The sequence below is a fragment of the Medicago truncatula genome, chromosome 1 (genome assembly GCF_003473485.1).
Source record: "Medicago truncatula cultivar Jemalong A17 chromosome 1, MtrunA17r5.0-ANR, whole genome shotgun sequence".
Classification (NCBI taxonomy): domain Eukaryota; kingdom Viridiplantae; phylum Streptophyta; class Magnoliopsida; order Fabales; family Fabaceae; genus Medicago; species Medicago truncatula.
Window position 1 is genome coordinate 12,314,273 of NC_053042.1, and position 20,347 is coordinate 12,334,619.

Genomic DNA, 20,347 nt, shown 5'->3' on the forward strand with positions numbered 1-20,347 from the left:
TTAAAAAAAAAAAATGTATATTTTTATTTAAGAACCATGCAAAAAGTACTTAAGCAAGTCCACAGTTTTGTCCATTACATAAACGATAGACAGACCCGGATTTTCTACTGTAACTGCTCACGCAGTTTCACGCAGTACACAATCTTGACCATAGAAATACGATCTAACGATTCAGATTTGTATAAACATTTTCACACAGTTTTGATCACAGCCGTTAATCTTGATTGGACAGCCCATAACCATTAGTGCGTTAATCTTGTCTCAACATTTTGCAATTTTAAACATTGACTTAAAATTATAAGTCTAGATCATTCTTCTGTTCATCATTTTATTCCACCTTAGGAGAATAGGAATGTGACAAAACACCAGAAATTCTACAATTTAAGCTAAACATTTTTAATAGCTAATCCACGATCTTGAAGTGATGAATTTGGATATTCTCAACCTCACGTTTGTTGAAATCACTACGGTTTCTATTAGCATAGAACTTGCCAACATTGTATGGTTTATATCTTGCAGGATTTTTCTCATTCACTAGCTCTTCTGCAGGCTTCACTGTAACATGGTGACCTGGGTAAAAGAAGAATGGAATGGAAAATGTAACACTCCGTTTTCCCAACATAAAAATTTCATTTAATTAATCAGAGTATTCACATAAAACGGAATGTCACATTCTTTTCTTAAAATCATAAACTGAATAAATAATTATTTATCCTTTAAAATTCAATAACAAAATCTTTAATACTTCACAGCGGAATTTATTCAATAACTAAAACAGTCTTTGGCACGCAGACCTTATTAAAATATACACAATACGTAAAGGAATAGAAAATAGTCACAAAAGATCCCATCCCGTTACGTATCAGAGCATCCTAAGATTCAGTGAGGAATAAGTCACTCACGACAGCAACAACAACAACCTATTAACGATCACCTGCAAGTTACTCATAGGAAGAGCAACATTTCCAAGCAGAAGGGGTGAGATTTCACAAAACAATAATATTAAACATATAATTCAACAATTATATTTAATCAACATCAAATCATCTTAATATTCATTATAGATAGTAATATATCATTTAGCACTTCAATCATAGTTTGTATAAACAATTACAACTTCACAACTTATCAACATAAACATCCTTGACTCGACAAATGCGACTCCAACTCGACTATGCAACTTAGACATCTTATATGCATGTGGTACCAATACGGAGCATCAAGCCCCTATCGCTATTTGAGTATTAATATACTCCAGAGCATCAAGTCCCTATCGCTATTTAAGTATTAATATACTCCAGAGCATCAAGCCCCTATCACTATTTAAGTATTATTATACTCCAGAGCATCAAGCCCTCAACAAAGAATGCTAATGCATGGACTCGACTTCTTAAACATCTTAAATCGACAACTCTTGTATAATCCAATAATTTGGAACTTCATCATCTTAATCAACTTAGACCGACTCATGCAGCTTAGTTAAATAACAACAGCAACACAGTAGTATACAAAAACAACATGACATAATAATATCAAATGCAAATCAACAACGTCTCAATTATTCACGTATAATTCAAGTGATGCATATATAATTATATCACAATATAACAACATCAAATCATAATCAACATCAACTTAAACATCTTATATAATTCACATAATGCATATACAAATATATTACATTACTATCAACATTAAATCATATTATAATAGCTTCACAGATCATCAGTAATATTATATTCAACCCCCATTCCTATCCCAAGGATCAACTCACAACATGGGCTAAATACTCTTAAACACCTTAATTGAACTCACAGTACTTCTAGTTTTGAGGGTTGGTATTATCCCATAAGTTTTGGATTAACTTAGAAACGGTTATGCTGAATTTTCATAAGGTTTCACTAAGACCTCCTTGGACTATTTTCATCATATCTCAAAAACTAAAAATCATTTTCAAGTGAAACCAAAGCCATTAGAAAGCTGACTCAACTATCTACAACTTTCATGTTTACACCAAAAGCAAATTCAAAACAGAAAAGGGTGAAAATTACGAATATTTTCCAGATTTGCCTGCCAGAAAATCGGTGGCCGATTTTCGTCGAACCAAAGCTAGAAAATCAGCTCAGAAATCGGTGGCCGATTTTGGGAACTCGGTGGCCGATTTTGAGCTTCGCAGCAGTTCAAAAATCAGTTTAACAATGCGTTTTTCACTTAAGAATCGCTCTTATTTCACTAGACTCAAACACAAAATCCCAAATTTGTTAGAAAACTTAACCTATGATTATTTTACAACCTGAACATCAATTCTTAACACAATTATCATGGTTTCTACATCTTTTCTAATCAAACTCAACAATGGAAAACCTAATTCCCAATTTTCAAACTAAACCTCCAACATGTTAAATCTAATTATCAGAATCATAGGCTTAAGAAGATTGAATGTTAGTCTCACCCTTACCTTAAGATTAACGATCGGCAGCCTTTCCTCTTGGTTCTTCTCTTCTCTTGTTTTTCTCTGACTTCTCACTTTCTCCCTTTTTCTCCCAAAAACCGTTTGCACGAAATCCTTATTTTCTAATTCTAACTCTCCCCTTTTATAAAAATCCTTAACCTACTTATTTTTCTCTTATATCCAAATCTCCCCAAAAATCTCAATATTCTATTCTAATATATATATATATATATATATATATATATATATATAATATTTCTATAACAAATAACAGATAACAAATATATCTCTATAACATATATATATATATATATATATATATATATATATATATATATATATTATTTGTTGTAGAAATATATATGATTTGTTCTAGAAATATATATGATAAATAACATATATTTCCACACTAAATAACATATATTTCTACAACAAATCATATATATTTCTAGAACAAATCATATATATTTCTACAACAAATAATATATATATATATATATATATATATATATATATTATACTAATAAATACCAACATATAACATAACAAAATACTACTCATCAAAATAAATCATATAAGTATATTCTAAACATTAGTCCCTACTTAAATTTTTTTAATTTTTGGTCCCCAATGTTTTTTTCCGTTAGCGAAATAGGTCCTCGCTGTTAATTGTTGCTGATTGAGCAAACGGTGAAGCACACGTGGATGCCACATCTGACTTTTTTTGTTGGGTTAAATATGTTTTTAGTCCCTATAAAATTGAGGCATTTTAAGTTTAGTCCTTACTTAATTTTAATAGTTGTTTTAGTCCTTACAAAAATACTATGCACTCAGGATTAGTCCTTGCTCAATTCAAATTTGTTTAATTTATGTTTAAACTCTTAAGTTTTTTAACAATTTTTTGTAGATGTGTTAAGCATTACTCTTTGGTTGATTTGTAGGCATCTTGTATACTGCCACTAGTTTTGCATGAAATGGGAGCATATGAGTTGGTTCGAATTAATATGGAATTATTTTCCCCCGCTCATTCAATATTTTGCCCCTGGTTAATGATATTAGGTTCTATTCAAATAATCTATGCCGCTTCAACATCTTTTGGTCAACATCTTTTGTTATGACAGACTACATCTTCTTTATTTTGACGAAATGGGCGGAATGGCTATCCCAATGCCAAAAATATTCACGATTTTCACTATCTTATCGATGACTTCTTTTGCATTGTCTGGCATGAGTGGTTTTGTTGCCGAATTGATAGTTTTTTTTGGAATAATTATTAGTCAAAAATATCTTTTCATGATGAAAATACTATCATAACTAGTTTTAGTAGGTTTTTTTAGTCCCTACAAAAAAAATAAAATTACTTCTAATTTTAGTCCCTACTAAAACAAAGTTTGTTTAATTATCCTTAAACTCTTAAATTTTTGAACGAATTTTTTGAGACAAGTTTAGAACACTATGAAAGGTTCAATTAATAAAATTTAGAATTTTTTAACATGAAACGTATTAAATATTAATTTTTGAAAACAATAAAAGTTAAAGATAAAAGTAATAAAATATGAACATATAAATCAAATTTTGCGGCGGAACTTTTAATAATGTTCTTAACACGTCTACAAAAAATTGTTAAAAAACTTAAGAGTTTAAGAATAAATTAAACAAATTTGAACTGAGCAGAGACTAATATTGAATGTATAGTATTTTTGTAAGGACTAAAACAACTATTAAAATTAAGTAAGGACTAAACTTAAAATGCCTCAATTTTATAGGGACTAAAAACATATTTAACCCAACAAAGAAAAGTCAGATGTGGCATCTACGTTGGCTTTCGTTTGCTCAATCAGCAACAATTAACAGCGGAAAAAAACGTTAGGGACCAAAAATTTAATAAAATTTAAGTAGGGACTAATGTTGGAAACGCGCCTATTTATAGGGACCTAAAACATAATTAACCAACATTATATAATATCAAGGAGTAATGATTCATTTTAACGTTTTATAATAATTTTCAAATTGTGCTTTATAATAATTTTAGTGTTTAGTTTATATATGTGACACTGTAAATAGCAATTGTATATTTGTATTTACCATTTTGACACAATAACTTTATAAGTCAGGTTTGTCGGATTAAATTAAACGTGACACTCTTCACAAAAAAATTATACAAAAAAAATCTAACACTTAATATGATATTAGAGTATATTTTAGATATGGAAATGAATTATTATATTATTCACGCACTCAAATCAAATATTGTTGGGTGGAGTATCATAAAAATACTCGAACGTCGCATTAGATGGTGATAAGATCTATTAGAACTTATAAGGTAATGTTCATCTAACGAGCCGATTTTGATTATGATGTGTTATGATAGAGAAATATGACTAGTGTTAGAACAACAAATTCGACTCTAAAGAAAACAGATGAATCACGAAACACAATGATTGATCATCAAGTTCAGTCAATATGCCAACATCTCCGACAGCTGTGTGACTGTTGTGGTTTTTCTGTAATGCAATGTTTAAGGTTACATAGTACAAGGTGTGTTTAAAAACTACAAAATTGCAAGAAGTTTTTGTCTCCTACGCTATGCTTAGAGTGTTGTTGTTCTTACATCCATTGTTTTTTAAAAACACGTGAAAATGACCAAAAGATCCCAGCGGTAGTTAACTACTGCTGGCTTTTAAAGCAGAAACCGATGGTAGTTAACTACCGTTGATTTTTTTGTTATTTTAATGTATTTTTAAGAAATAATGGATGTCAAAAAAGCAACTCTTATACGCTTAAATGTCTAACTACTTTATCAGTAAATATGAGTCATACTCAACAATTAGACGACGGTTTAAAACTTATTTGCAACAAGCCAACAACTAGGTTAAGCTATTCAACTCATGATTTTATGTCCTATATTAAGAAAAATAATTAGTGAATTCAACATTGATGAGTAATGTTGTTGGTTGGAAGTTATGAATTATATTTAAGCACAAAATAATTAACAAATTTAATTACTATATGCACTTAAGGCGCACTAATTATTTGTCTTTATGCGGCTTGTTTTTTATTTTTATCTTAGTGCGGTGTTTTTTTATTTAGGTTGACACTACTAGAAAAAGCAAAATTAGCGAGGGAAATTAGTGACGGAAAAAAATGAAATTCTTTGGTCGCAAAATTTAGTGACGGAATTAGAGAAGGATTTTATGTTTTCCCTTACTAAATTTCCCTCACTAATTTTTGTTTTTTTAGTAGTGAGAAGGATTAACTTTAATCAAGTACAGATTCAATACCCAACGACATTGGCGTCGTCAACGTTACATATTTGTTTTTTGATCGGATGGTATTGCTTGGGACCTGGGAGTGTGCTCCTCCTCGAGGTCTCATGTTTGATTCTCTCCGGTATCAATTTAAACAGGCTAATTTAGCCTCTTCAAAAAAAAAAAAAAACAGAGATGTTGTGAATTTGTTAGCGGATTCATCCTTTTTGTTTTTAGCGACTTTGAATTTATATTGAGAATTTAAATTTGAATTTGAAAGAATGAATATAGTTTATTTTATAAAAAGTTATTTATACAAAGTATATTCCTAATTGATTTATTAATTTTAGTAACAAATAATAATTAAAAAACAATATTCGAATATCAATATACTAGTAATAAAATAAGACTTTTTTTTTGGTACATAAAAAAGACAAATTTAATACACTGTTTGTTTATCTAAATATGCTTATAATCACCGACAAAGGTAATAATCAGTCTGATTTATAATAAGTGTGATCAAACAAACAGTCATTTTGATTTATAAAATTACAAACAAAATAAAAATACTCGAGGATGTATTGGTAAAATACTATAATGACAAACTTTTTACATTCAAAAATCAAAATGGCTTTTGTACAGGAATCTCTGATTCCTTTTGTTAGTGACTTTTATCTGCTTTATTATCACTAACAATATATATTTTTCGATGTTGCATATATTTTACATTATCTTCATCAACTAAGTTAAGTTTATGAAGATTAAGAATCATATATATGATAGAATATAGAAAATTAATAGTAATAATTATCCAATTAAAAAAGAGATCGATCTCTTAAAAAAAGGGAGGAAGCTTAAAACTTTTATTTATTATCTTGCTAAAACATCCACTCGTAATTTCCAACTTCCTATCACTACTAATACTAATAATTGTATAAAACTAATAACTACCTATGCATGGATAATTAATAGTACCAATATATACATAAGTAATAATAAAACATTTGATTCTACACTGCATTATTAATAACAGTTTCACTGTTCTTTATCATCCTCATCAATCTTTAACATGAAGAAGATGATGATGAAAAACATTAGAATTTTTGTTTGTGGTTTTTTATTTTTAATAAAGTTTAATAAAAAAAACTGTAATTTGTTGATTTGAACTTATCGATCACCTCATGTCCTCATGGTTGAAACGACCTACAAGATAAAATTGTTAGGCTTCCTATATACTATTCACAGTGGCGTTGTCAGGACCTTAAATCAGGAGGTTCAATTTTTTATTTTTTTTTTATCAAATACAATATTAATGCATTTCATTTATAAGCAACAAGTACAATATTCAATTTACATATTGGATCCTTATAATAATATTATATTCAAAGAATTACATTGTATTCAATTTACATTGTACTTAAAAAAATTCCAAACATACTCTACGAATGTCTCCTACGGGGTTTAATGTTCTAAAATTGTTGAATAATCAACTCATCATCAATGTTGCCGAACACATATCTCTCGGTATAAATTCATGAGACAATTGTTCATTAATTCTTTGTTTTTAAAAAAAGTCATTAATTCATCTCCCATTTTATTATTCAATTTAGTTTTCACAATTTTCATAGCAAAAGAGGTCCTATGAAGTTTCATGTTAATTGAAGGAAATAACAAACTCCAGGTTTCCAGCACATATCGTACAAATAAAACTAATCTTTTATGAATCATTCCAATAATCAGATAAAGATTGCAGTGCATAATTTCATAAACTTGCTTCAAACAAGGACTTCTTTTTTAAGTTATCTACGATACATTCTTGATACTTAGTGGCATTTTCACACATAAACATCATAAGACCGGTCCATAGAATTCATTAGTGTAATCAACAAAACAACCACTCAATTTTGACTATTAAAACAACCATTGCATATCCAAAAAAAATCAACATATTGATAATTTATTGCAACTCTAATCAATTTCACAACACAAACATATCAGGACCCCAAATTGCATATAGGTTAGAGCGAAGTTAACATGTGTAAATGAATGAAGAGAAAGTTGTTTGGGTTTTTGGTTAGTTGGTGCAAAAAAATAAAATGAGGAGGTTCAAAATGCAAAAACAATAGGGATATACGTGGGACAAAAAAATTGAGGGTTGGCAAGTGCATCCCCTCACCACAATGTGGCTTCACCATTGACTATTCATAAAGCAATTGACCTCTTGTTCTTCGAGTTTGATTCAAAGAATGGAGTGGATAGTATATTAACAAACATATATAGAATAGAATATTTACTATAATAATTTTTCGTAATTATATTTTATGGAGTTGTGTTAAGTCTAACCACAATTTCTAAGTTACGTATGACCAAATAAATCATTATAACAAATATTCTATTCTATCACATACAAGAGAACAAATACTTGAATATAATTAGTTTGTAAAAAGAAAGTACTTGAATATAAGATTTTTACTTCAGTTTGTAGGAGTTATATTCTCATTTTTCTTCAATCTTTTGTAGAGTTCGTTAGAAAAGTAGTGTAGTTGTTTGTGCTTTAGTAAAGATGGATACATTATTTTTCTAGTCCTTTCAAAATTGTGATAATGTTACAACTTGTACCACAATTCTAATCATTAATGATATGACGTAACTTTTCTTTTGTAAAAAAAAAAAAAAGAAAAGAAATAACAATATTGAACCTCTCAAAAAAAAAAAAAAACCAACAATATTGAAGTTCTTAAAACATTATGTTGTATTCTTAAAAAAAGTGTCATATATCAATTTTAGAAATAACATAAAATAAAACCCTCAGAAACTGAAATTATTCATGAGCCAACAATGCCTCCTTATTTAAGATAATACATTTTGGTCAAGACTTGTTCATATAGAGCCTTATTCATAAACCTAACTTGATGAAACATATAATACACATATTAATTCATGGCTCCTTTTCCAAATACAACATCATCTTGATCACAACATTATATAGCAAAATGTTGAATCTAATCAAATCCTGAAATGATGTATTTGGATGTTTTCAACATCAAGTTTCATGAAGTTGCTACGCTTTCTAGTAGCTAAAAACTTTCCCCAATTGTAAGGTCTATACTTGGGAGGGTTTTGATCATTTGTGAGCTCTTTCAAAGGTTCCACCATTGTGTAGTGTGAAGGAAAGAGAAAGAATGGATATGAAAGTCTTGCCTTCTCTGTGTTTAGCATCACTCTGTGTTCAACACTCTTATATTCATCGTTACTCCAAACCTGAAAAATAATTAATTAATTATCTTTAGTTTTATATATGTTGCACATGTTCAACAATATAATATGGTAACAAAAACTTCAAAAAAAAAAAAAATATGGTAACAAAAATTTCTTCAAAAAATGGTAACAAAAACATGTTTACTTATATTTTTAGTTCCTCTAATTTAACTATGTGCAATTTTATTTTTTTTTTTAGTTTTTTTGTCTGCTGAGTTTTGTCCCTAAAATTTTTCAATTTGTACAATTAAATATCTCATTTCCTTTTCATAATATCTTAAAAAAAGTTACAAATTAAAGTTGAAAAATCAATTAAAGCATTATTTATTGTGAAGCTCATCAATTAAAATATTAAATTTAACTTAAAAAATAAAAAGTCCAAATTTTTTTTCTCTTAAAATCTTAATATTACATCCTATACTATTTTTTTTCAAATTTAATATGAAACAAAATTAGTGTAAGAAAATTGACATTGAAACCATATTTCCATTTTCTAAAAACAAAAATAGATCACTTTTTCAATGGCTGATCAAATAAGAAGTTGTTTTGAGTAGCTCCACCTAAAAAATCATTTTCTATAACTCATCTTTATAAAAAAGTTAAAAAATCTTTTTCATTTTGGTAAATAAAAACAAAATAGATTCAACTTTTTTGAAAAATCTCTCTAAGATTAATCTTTGAATTATTGGGCATCAAAGTCACAAGTCCTAAGAAGCATATAGTACCTGAATTACATCTCCAACATTGATAATATAAGCATTAGGTAAAGGCTTAACCAAAACCCATTCACCATCAGATTTTCTCCTCACTTCTAATCCACTAACTTCATCTTGAGCAAGAACAGTTAAAGCACCAGAATCTTTGTGGCGACCACAACCTAGAACAATGTCAGGGTTTGGACAAGGTGGATAATGATTGAGTCTGATCCAGCTTGTTTCATCTTTGAAGAAATCATCAAATCTTTTTGGGGGTAATCCTAAGCTTAGGGCGATGAGTTCCATTATCTTGAGTGCTAGTTTTTTCATGTGTTGAGCATATTCTTGGAATGTCTCTCTGCACAACATATATAAATTAATGTTATAAGCTTAGTTTTTTTTTTGTCAAGTAGCATAGTGACTAGAGCTCACACAATTTAATTGTGAAGAAGTGGGGTGTCCGGGTTCGAACCCCGACCCTTGCATATAATATGCAATATCTCTGCCAATCGAACTAAACTCACGGGGATTGTTATAAACTTAGTTTATTTGTAATTAATTAGAAACGTTTAAGAATCATATTTAAGCACAAAATAATTAACAAATTTAATTACTATATGCACTCAAGGCGCACTAATTATTTTTTGTGTTGACGATGCAGTTTGTTGTCCATTTGTCTTCTATTTCTCTATAATTCATCAATATTGTTCAAGAATTATAGAGAAATATGGTTTAAATATAACTCATCAATACTGTTCAAAGGTAAATGGAGCATACCTGAACTCGTTCAAATGATAATTCATGATAGTCTCGCCATTTTTTATGGGATTGTACCAACAACAAAAAAAGAGCAACGGTGCCAAACTTATTTCATTTCATACATGTACCGAAGAAATGGTCATTTAACATATTTGGTCATACTTTATTTGTTTTTCGGTCGAACTCTTAATTATGAGTATTTTTTCCTTGAAAAAAAAAAAAAAGGAGAGTATACTCAATTACCTCATCTCTAGTGGAAATTCTGGCCACTGATTATACCAATGAGTGACCTCTTTGTCATCAGGATCAATTGAAGCTGGAACCAAAGTAGGTTCTTTAACAGTAAAATCAAACACTTCCTTCCAATCTCTAACATTCTTAGTATGCTCAGTTTCATAATATCCCATAACATTCACAATATCTCTCCTAACTTTCTTCTTCTCCTCCATTTTTTGACCAAAGAATTTCTTTCCAACAGATTCAATCCTTTGCCTACTTTCAAGAGGAGCTCCATGATTGATCACTTGGAAGAACCCCCATTCCTTGCATGCACTTCCTATTTTCCTCACAAGCTCATCAATAACTAAAGGGTTTTTAACATTATTGGAATCATCTAATATAGGTGATAGGTCTATTACTGGAATATTTTCAGCTTCTATGATACTTAGTTTTGGTCTATGCTCTGGGGGTTGAATGAAATCTTGATCAATCTCTACCATGGTGATGATTTTTTTAAAGAAATATTGATTATTCAATGACAGCAATATTAGTGGAAGAGTTGTTTTGGCTGTGACATATTTGTGTTGGTGTCCAATTATATATACACACACACATTGCAAATTTGACATATGTGTTTTTTGTTGTCGTTACTTGGATATAAAACTAACGGTGATAATAATAAGGTTAAATATGCCATTGACGCAATACAATGTAAGTAATTCATTATTTTTACTAATTAAAAAAAGATCAAATTCAACGTCGCAAACACTAAAAAGGATTTAATCTACGGACAAATTCACATCACCAAAGGTAATAGCTTAAAACGGGACAATTTCTACAAATGTGACAAAATTAGAGTGACCAGAATATTTATGCATTTAAATCAGCAACGTTGACACTCAAGTCATTGGTTTAATTTTTAACCAAACGAACGCCACATAAGACAAGAAATCTAACAATGTCTCACCAAGACGGTGAATAAAACAACGTAGCTCTCAAACGACGAAAGAAAACACAAATGAGATCTTTGTGAAAAACACATATTTAGATGATGATGATGAAAAGGGTTAATACCGCTTTTGGTCATTGTAATATTGAGCTAATTCGGTTTTTGGTCCTTATTAAAAAAAAAAAATTTGTCATTGTTATTTCAGGGTCTGCCACTTTTAGTCCCTCATTTGACCTTGTCAAAATAAATGATGCACAAGTGATTCAGACCCCATAAAAAAAAAACCAAAAATAAACTCTCCTTTTTTTGAACAAGCAAAAACCACTATCTCCTTTGATGAAGAAGTTAAAGAGAAGGTGAAGCCTCTCTCTCCTTTGATGAAGAAGAAAGAGAGAAGTTAAAGAGAAGGTGAAGCCTCTCTCTAAAAACTAAGGCCGACTATGTAAGTAAATGTTAGATTTTGATATAGGGTCTAACTCATCCTAACAAAACCGACTTGTGAAGTGAAGATTGCCCCCACTTATAAACACATGTTCATGTCATCTTTTGTTTGATGTGAGACTCTTTAACACACACCCTCACGACCAACACTATTGGGCTTGGTTCGTGGACATAAATGGTAGGTGGCCTGATAGCAGAACCTGATAGCAGGTGGCCCAATGGATCTTAACGGATGCTCTAATACCAACTTAGAAATCGTCGTTGGACCTAACTCAACCCCATAAAAACGGCTTGTGAGGTGAGGATTTGACTAGTGTTTGAAGAGCAAAATCGAGAGAGAAGGGAGGGTTGAGGGAGATGGTGGTGCGGTGAATGAGAAACCGAGAGAGAAGAGAGGGTTGAGGGAGATGGCAGTGCAGTGAAACCGAAAGAAAGGAGATTAGGCAGCTGTGAGAGGAGGGAGGAGAAAGAAAGTCGGTGCTGTTATGGGGGTGGCAGCGTAGCTTTGAGAAGAAGAGGAAGATGAAAATAGGGTTGCTATAGGGTTTAGACTCGTGATACCATAATAAAATTACAATGACATCCCATTACATAACCACTTATAAACACATGTTCAGACCATCTTTTGTCTGATGTAGAACTCTTTAACGGTAATCGATAAACATTGGTTTTATGATAATTAACATTATATTGTATTGGTTGAAACTAGGTTTAGATCACTTAAGTTTGATCTCAAATTCAATTTTCGTGAATGAAATAATTGTTAGATAATGAGTATTTTAATTAAGGGTGTTGCTAACCGGTGCCTCCGGGACACTGGTTAAGGAGCAATAAATGAACAGATTCTACTTATTTTACTTTTATTAAAGTGATAAATAAGGTAACTAATTAAAATAAAATAAAAAGTTGTATTTAATAGTCCGTCAAATTTCCTTTTCCATTTCTCTATCCTTTTCATTTCTTAACAAAAAAAAAATTTCTTGTGGATTTTACTCAAACCAATTTTTCTTTCCGTAAATTTTTTGTGAATCATACTTTTTTTTCAAACCAATTCACGGAAGCCTATGCATAATTAGCAACATTTTCAATTAAAATAAAATCTAATATAAATTAACAATTCCAAAGATAAAACATAACCAATTAAAACATCAAAAACAACCTCTAAAAAAAAATATCAAATACAAAATCATCAAATGTGTAAAAATTACAAAATATTCTTCAAAACAAAATAGGATTTCATGCTTGTATCACAAAATAGAAAATTTGATAGAATATTGAATACATATTTTTCTTCTTTTAATTAACTGTCTTATTTATCACTTTAATTAATCAATTATGAATTAAGATAATTAATTATTGATGAATTATTCGTTAGGCTTTTGTTTGATAATGAACCATCATGGAACGATTTAAACTAATTAAGGTATCTTACACGTGCAATTGTAGAGACTAATCATTTTGAAGTAACCGTGGAACAATATATTCTATTATACCTAATGAGAGGTTTATGTCAACAACTATTTACTCCCTCCGTCCCTCATTATAAGTACACATTACGGAAAAAAGTGTCCCTAAATATAAGCTCTCTTCCAACTTTTAAGATGCATTTATTATTATTTTTCTAAACACACCCCTAATTAATACTACCACTTTACCTTTGAATTTGAAAAGCCGATATTGAATACACTATAGAGAAAGGATAATCTAGATCACACAAAATAAACACATTAATTACACTACCAACGAGAGGCTTATATATAAGGACAAATGAAGTAATTATTTAAGGGCAATGCTAAATATCACGAAAAAAATCTTACGAAATTATCACAAACGAGAGGAGACGTTGTTAAAAGAACCCCATTAACCAACATAGCCAATTTGTGTTAAATAAAATTATTATTTCAAGAGTGCAACACTGCTCTCATGAGGGGTTCAGGATAAAACCTCTCGCGATAACAAACATTATCCATTATTTAATGAGAGTTGCTATATGCAGCGAAAGTTTTATCCCGAAATTCTCACGAATGGGAAAATACTTTGGCAAAAAAAAACAAATACCCACTTACCAAACATGTAGTTTACACAGTCGTGAATGGTTCGTGGATTAAGTTTTCGCTATAAAAAGCATTTGCCTTATTTAATTTTCGGATAGTATGGATGGAAATCAAATGACAAAGAAGGTAGTCCTTCCCTGAGATCATTCTCTACGAATCTTATTTCCCTCACTATATCTCGAGTCTACATATTCTTTATATATCTCTTATATAAATATCTATAATTTATCCCTATGATAATATTTTCAAATCCTTCAAAAATTGGATGAAAAGAATGATTTCATTAAATATGACTAACCAAGTTTAGCCATACCTCCAAAACATAATTAAATATGAATATGGTTTAAGACAAGAATATATATCCAATTAATACAAAGGGTCCACACCTACTTAAATCCAAAATCATGACTAGGGTATAAGTATTTTTGCATTGCCATGCATATTGCATGGTTATGTTTGGCAATAATCATAGTCATTTTGAAAACATATGGGTCCATGCATCAAAAGAATTCATAAATTAAGTTGATGGATAATATATCTTTCACGTACTCTACATATTAATTTGGGCAATTCCGTTGCCTTTGATTTCCATGAAGTCCTTTGTGTGTCCTATTGTTTTTTGTTGCCATGCTTATTAAATGCCTCATCTATTTTAAAATGAATGTCATTTAGCTTTTTATTTTTTATTTTTACAGAATTTAGGATTGAATGTTATTTCACAATGTATTTTAGGATTGATTTTTCTTTGTGTGTCCTATTTTGCTCGGGTGGTTGCGGAAAGGAGGAAACAATCAATCATCTTTTCTTTTAATTGTGATATTTTTTTTTTGTAGTATTTGGTAGTTTGTTTATCCATTAGAGAATACAACTAGCAAAAAAATATAATATCCAAATCTTCTATAAAACCAAATCTTAAGCAGGTCAATCATAGTGATGGGAACGTAACCAACAAAAATCATAGTGATGTGAATTATTTTTTCATTAACGTGCTGCATCAACATCAGTATTCATCTGTATAGTTGCACGATGGAAAAAGATATTACTATTAGGATTAGGATGCGCAAATATAATTATGATGATTGGACATCACAATCCACACCATTTACTCTAATCATTGATTAACACATAGCAATTCGGTTCAAATGGTTAATTAGTTTCACAAAAGATGAATTATTTAGGAAAATCTAAGTTTGATTTTAAGTGGAATAATTCTGGACCACACTTTATTTACCTTCTATCCGAACTTTGAATTATCAAGACCCCTTTTTCTTGAGAATCAAAAGGTGAACACCCAAAAAAGATCTAATCATCATTTATTTAACGCAACATAACAGAAGTCTACGAAATGAAAGTTATTGGAAAATCATTTTGAACAGTGGTATTTGTATTTTGTACACGATTAATTTTCCAACACTTATTTAACAAAAATGATTTCTTTTAAATGTGATTAAATGACTCTAATTCTTCGTTGTTACAAGATGCACAAGTAATAAACATGTTAAGCTTGTGTTTGATTTGATTCTTTTCTCTTATACACTTCTTTAATGTGTTTTGAGGTGTAGTTAAGTATTTAATTCAAAGAGTGTGAGTCTACTACGGATCGTGGGTTTTAAGAGAAAAATATATACATTGTAACAATCGTCGCATGTTATTATTCTCTTTTTGTTATTAGACAATGTGCGTGATCTTTTCTTTGAAATTCTCACATTATATTTCCTCTATGCAAAAAAAATTCAACAACTAGTATCGAAATGTTTAGTTCTATCAAAGGATACGAGTTCTTAGCATGACATGTGGTTGCATCGCTGTCTGATCTTCCACGTCAGAAAAGTAGAGTGGTATTATGAAAGTGTTGTTTTGGAAATGTTCTGGTTAAGAAATACTTGATACTTAAGCGTGTTTGTTGTTACTCCACCTCTATTTCTTGTGATCTTCTTCGGTGCATGGTTTACAATATGGATACACATGCAATCTCAAGTTCTTTTGTAAAGTCTGGGATAGAGATATTTCTAGGAAGAATACATTGTGCATTGTGAAAAATTCAAGTAAAAAATGTGTTGATACATTCAAGATTACACAAATATTGATTAGTATATGAGCATTGATTGACATTGATGCAAGATATGCTATGAGATTTGTAGAAATTCTTGGAGAGTGGTTTATTGTTTGGTGAAGTATTCTCTTTTTTTTTTTTTTTTTTTTTTAATTTCTATGCATATTGATGGAATTAAGATCCTCTCCATTTGGTTAAATTAAATGGAGGATGTCATTTGATGAGAGATAAATAGGGGTGAAGATCCTCTCCATTTGGCAAAATAAATGGAGTTTTGCAAGTTGGAGAGAGATAGACACAAAAAATAGATTGTTTCAAAAAAAAAAAGACACAAAAAATAGATGGTGGGTTCTACCACTAAGTGAGTCCCACCATCATTAATTATATTTTACTTTTTTCAAGATTTTATGTGTCTTTATCTCTCCAAATTGAAGAAATGGAGAAACACATAAATGGAGAGGATCCTAACCCGATAAATAGAGAGGATCTCAACTCATAGAGTAGATATTGGATCCTACCACTAAGTGAGTCTCACCACTGTTAATTATTTGAGTTATGCTAACCGGTGCCCTTAGGACACTAGTTAAGTAAACAAAAAATGGTAAGTTTATTGAATTCAACAATTTTTTAACTTTTCAAAAGTCAAATCTATCACATTTCACTATTTCTCAATAGAACATTTTTAAATATCTCCTCTTAACCAATTGTCTAACCCTCTTGCAAAACCTTGTTTACAATAACCATATATGAATTGAGGTTGAACATAAAACCATTAAAGTGAAGCAAATATAGGATTCACTTTTTTTTTTTTTTTGTAGTGGTCGGGATTCGAACTCCAGACCTTGCATATTTTATACAAAGTCCATACCAATTGAGTTAAGCTCACGAGGACGGATTCACTTATTCTGATAGTATTGTATCGTGTTCATTGATATTATAAAGTCTTAAATTAATAAATTAATTCACCCAAGTAACTATTATTAATTCCTCATTGTTTGTGTATTGCTATGAGGAATTTTGCACAGATCGAGAGTAGAGTTTGTTCATCATTTTATTCCACCTTAGGAGAATAGGAATGTGACAAAACACTAGAAATTCTACAATTTAAGCTAAACATTTTTAATAGCTAATCCACGATCTTGAAGTGATGAATTTGGATATTCTCAACCTCACGTTTGTTGAAATCACTACGGTTTCTATTAGCATAGAACTTGCCAACATTGTATGGTTTATATCTTGCAGGATTTTTCTCATTCACTAGCTCTTCTGCAGGCTTCACTGTAACATGGTGACCTGGGTAAAAGAAGAATGGAATGGAAAACCTTTCTTTCTTTGTGTTTACAACCACTCTGTGCTCCACACTCTCATACTTGTCATTGCTCCATACCTGCAAAAACATCCAATGTTCAGATTGAACCAATTGAATGTGCAAAACATTATATAATATCAAGGAGTAATGATTCATTTTAACGTTTTATAATAATTTGCAAATTGTGCTTTATAATAATTTTAGTGTTTAGTTTATATATGTGACACTGTAAATAGCAATTGTATTTTTTTTTTTTTGAGGGAAGCAATTGTATATTTGTATTTACCATTTTGTCACAATAACTTATAAGTCAGTTTTGTGGGATTAAATTAAACCTGACACTCTTCACAAAAAAAATCTAGCACTTAATATGATATTAGAGTATATTTTAGATATGGAAATGAATTATTATATTGTTCACGCACTCAAATCAAATATTGTTGGGTAGAGTATCATAAAAATACTCAAACGTCACGTTAGCTGGTGATAAGATCTATTAGAACTTACAAGGTAATGTTCATCTAACGAGCCGATTTTGATTATGATGTGTTACGATAGAGAAATATGACTAGTGTAGAACAACAAATCCGACTCTAAAGAAAATAGATGAATCACGAAACACAATGATTGATCATCGAGTTCAGTCAATATGCCAACATCTCCGACAGCAGAGTGACTGTTGTGGTTTTTCTGTTATGCAATGCTTAAGGTTACATAGTACAAATTATATTTAAAAACTACAAAATTGCAAGAAGACATAAGTTTTTGTCTCCTACGTTACGCTCAAATGTCTAACTACTTTATTAGTGAATATGAGTCATACTCGACAATTAGACAACCGACTGAAACTTATTTGCAATAACAAGGTTTAAGTCATTCAACTCATAGTTTTATGTCCTAAAGTTTATGGAGTGAATAGGATAGTTAGTCCTTGAATTTGTACGAGCCAGTAAATTTCATCCCCAAAATTTTCAAAATAGCCAATGAGTCCCTGAATTTAACAAATGTCTATCAATTGAGAGACCTATCGGCTATTTCGAAAAATTCAAGGATGAAATTGACCGGTACCTACAAATATAGAGACGAAATAGCCTATTCGCTCAAAGTTTATGTCCTATGTTAAGAAAAATGATTAGTGAATTTAACATTGATGAGTGATGTTGTTGATTGGAACAACATAATATATACCTGAACAATATCACCCACATTGATGATAAATGCACCAGGAGTAGGTTTAACTGGAATCCAATCACCAACTGATTTTCTCCTAACTTGTAAGCCACCAATATCATCTTGTGCAAGCACAGTCAAAGCACTAGAATCCTTGTGACGACCAACACCAAGTGCCAAATCAGGGGAAGGGCATGGAGGATAGTGATTGAGCCTCACCAAGCTTAGTTGGTTCTTGAAGCAGTCATGAAATTTTTCACCACCTATGCCTAAGCTCAATAAAATCAACTCCAATAACTTATAAGCTAGCTTTTCAACTTCTCTAGCATACTCCTGCATTGTTTCCCTAAAAGACACATATTCTTCAATTTAGAGATGTTTTTATGTTACATTTAGTTTTGAAGTTATGCAGAGTTTGATTTCATGTAATCATTGTTGAAGTCATCCATGTGCATTGATGGTGAGTTTGGTGAAATCATGGTCGCACTTTGATTTCGTTGAAACTCTTAAGTGTAGTTTTTGCCAAAACCACAGTGGCATGCTGTGATTCTTTCAAGTTCACCGTCAATCTAAACATACACTAAATTGTAATAAGAGTTTCACTACTAAAGAGTAATAGTAATAATAAATTGAATGACTTTATTAAAGAAATTTCGCTTAGCTACTGGGATCAGACTCCTCTAAAGTGAGCATTTTCTTTTGCAAAGTAAAATAAATAATATCAATCGTTGATAAACAAATCAACGGTTTATATTATATGCACATGCAAAATAAATTCTGAATGGTTAAAATATCAACCTTTAATTTTATTTACTAACCGTTAACTTTAGAGGAGACAAATCCCGTGTATAGGCAATCGTGACAGATTAACTATACCAAAATCCTTTCATTCCAAATAAGTCGTTTTCGTAAGTTCTCTCAAAAAATACCACATAAGTAATTATATAAACAAACAGATAAACTCAAATAAGTCAATCTAAACAACAGTAATTTTATCTATTTAATATTCTTCTAACCATTTGGTAAGATTATGATTACCTAAAATGAGGAGGGTATTGTGGCCATTGGTTGGTGAGAGTCCTAAGCTCCAAGTCATCTGGCTCATGAGAAGAAGGGATTTGTGGGGAATTCTCAACAAGAAAATCAAAAACCTCTTTCCAATCCCTTATATTCTTAGTATGTTCAGCATCATGATATCCCATTGCATTAACTGCATCTCTTTTCACTTTCTTCTTCTCCTCAATGCTTTGCTCAAAAAACTTTTTGGCCTCAATCTCAACCTTTGTACTAACATCAGATGGAACTCCATGATTGATTACTTGAAAAAATCCCCATTCTTCACATGCCTTGCCAATCTTTGAGATGAGGTTTTGTTGACTACTTTCTGAGAGGTCAATGATTGGAATTTCATCAACTTGTACAAAGGTAGATAACTTAGGACGGTGTTCTGTGGCTTGTATGAAAGATGAATCTATGTCTCCCATGTTTTGATTTTTTTTGTTTTTTGATTCCTTGTTTTCTCAAAAAACACATCTAATAGATGGAATGTTGTAGATATGTGAAGAACACAGATTTTTCTTAGCTATTTTGTTGTTTTCTTGTCACATGTTTATGATCGTAATCATAAAATGAATGTGGACGTTTTTGCAATTCAAGGATGAATGTGGACAAAATATTGTGAGGAAACACATGAATAGGTGACATATGATAAAACTTTCATTTTTGGATAACTATCTATTT

The 20,347-nt window shown here is 30.5% G+C and overlaps 2 protein-coding genes across 4 annotated transcripts; both read right to left on the minus strand.

The window, feature by feature from the left end:
• Positions 1 to 256: 256 nt before the first annotated feature.
• On the minus strand, positions 257 to 20,288 carry LOC25482665 (protein DMR6-LIKE OXYGENASE 2). Of its 3 annotated transcripts, none has more exons than XR_005646164.1 (4): positions 19,646 to 20,288; positions 18,626 to 18,953; positions 17,189 to 17,515; positions 257 to 337 (listed from the first exon to the last, which is right to left on the minus strand). XR_005646164.1 is itself a non-coding variant. In XM_024776495.2 (4 exons), exons 1-4 carry the CDS (start codon positions 20,089 to 20,091, stop codon positions 404 to 406), a joined length of 1,035 nt encoding a protein of 344 aa, XP_024632263.1. In that variant the 5' UTR covers positions 20,092 to 20,288; the 3' UTR covers positions 257 to 403. The 3 variants fall into 3 exon arrangements, 2 of the variants coding, with proteins under 2 accessions (XP_024632263.1, XP_013466708.1); XM_024776495.2 differs by having other exon boundaries at positions 257 to 512; positions 17,364 to 17,515; XM_013611254.3 differs by lacking the exon at positions 257 to 337 and having other exon boundaries at positions 17,090 to 17,515.
• Positions 8,496 to 11,211, minus strand: LOC25482663 (flavonol synthase/flavanone 3-hydroxylase). Its single transcript, XM_013611252.3, has 3 exons — positions 10,656 to 11,211; positions 9,684 to 10,011; positions 8,496 to 8,961 (listed from the first exon to the last, which is right to left on the minus strand). The coding sequence occupies exons 1-3, from the start codon at positions 11,129 to 11,131 to the stop codon at positions 8,707 to 8,709; spliced, it is 1,059 nt and encodes a 352-aa protein (XP_013466706.1). The 5' UTR covers positions 11,132 to 11,211; the 3' UTR covers positions 8,496 to 8,706.
• Positions 20,289 to 20,347: the final 59 nt, after the last annotated feature.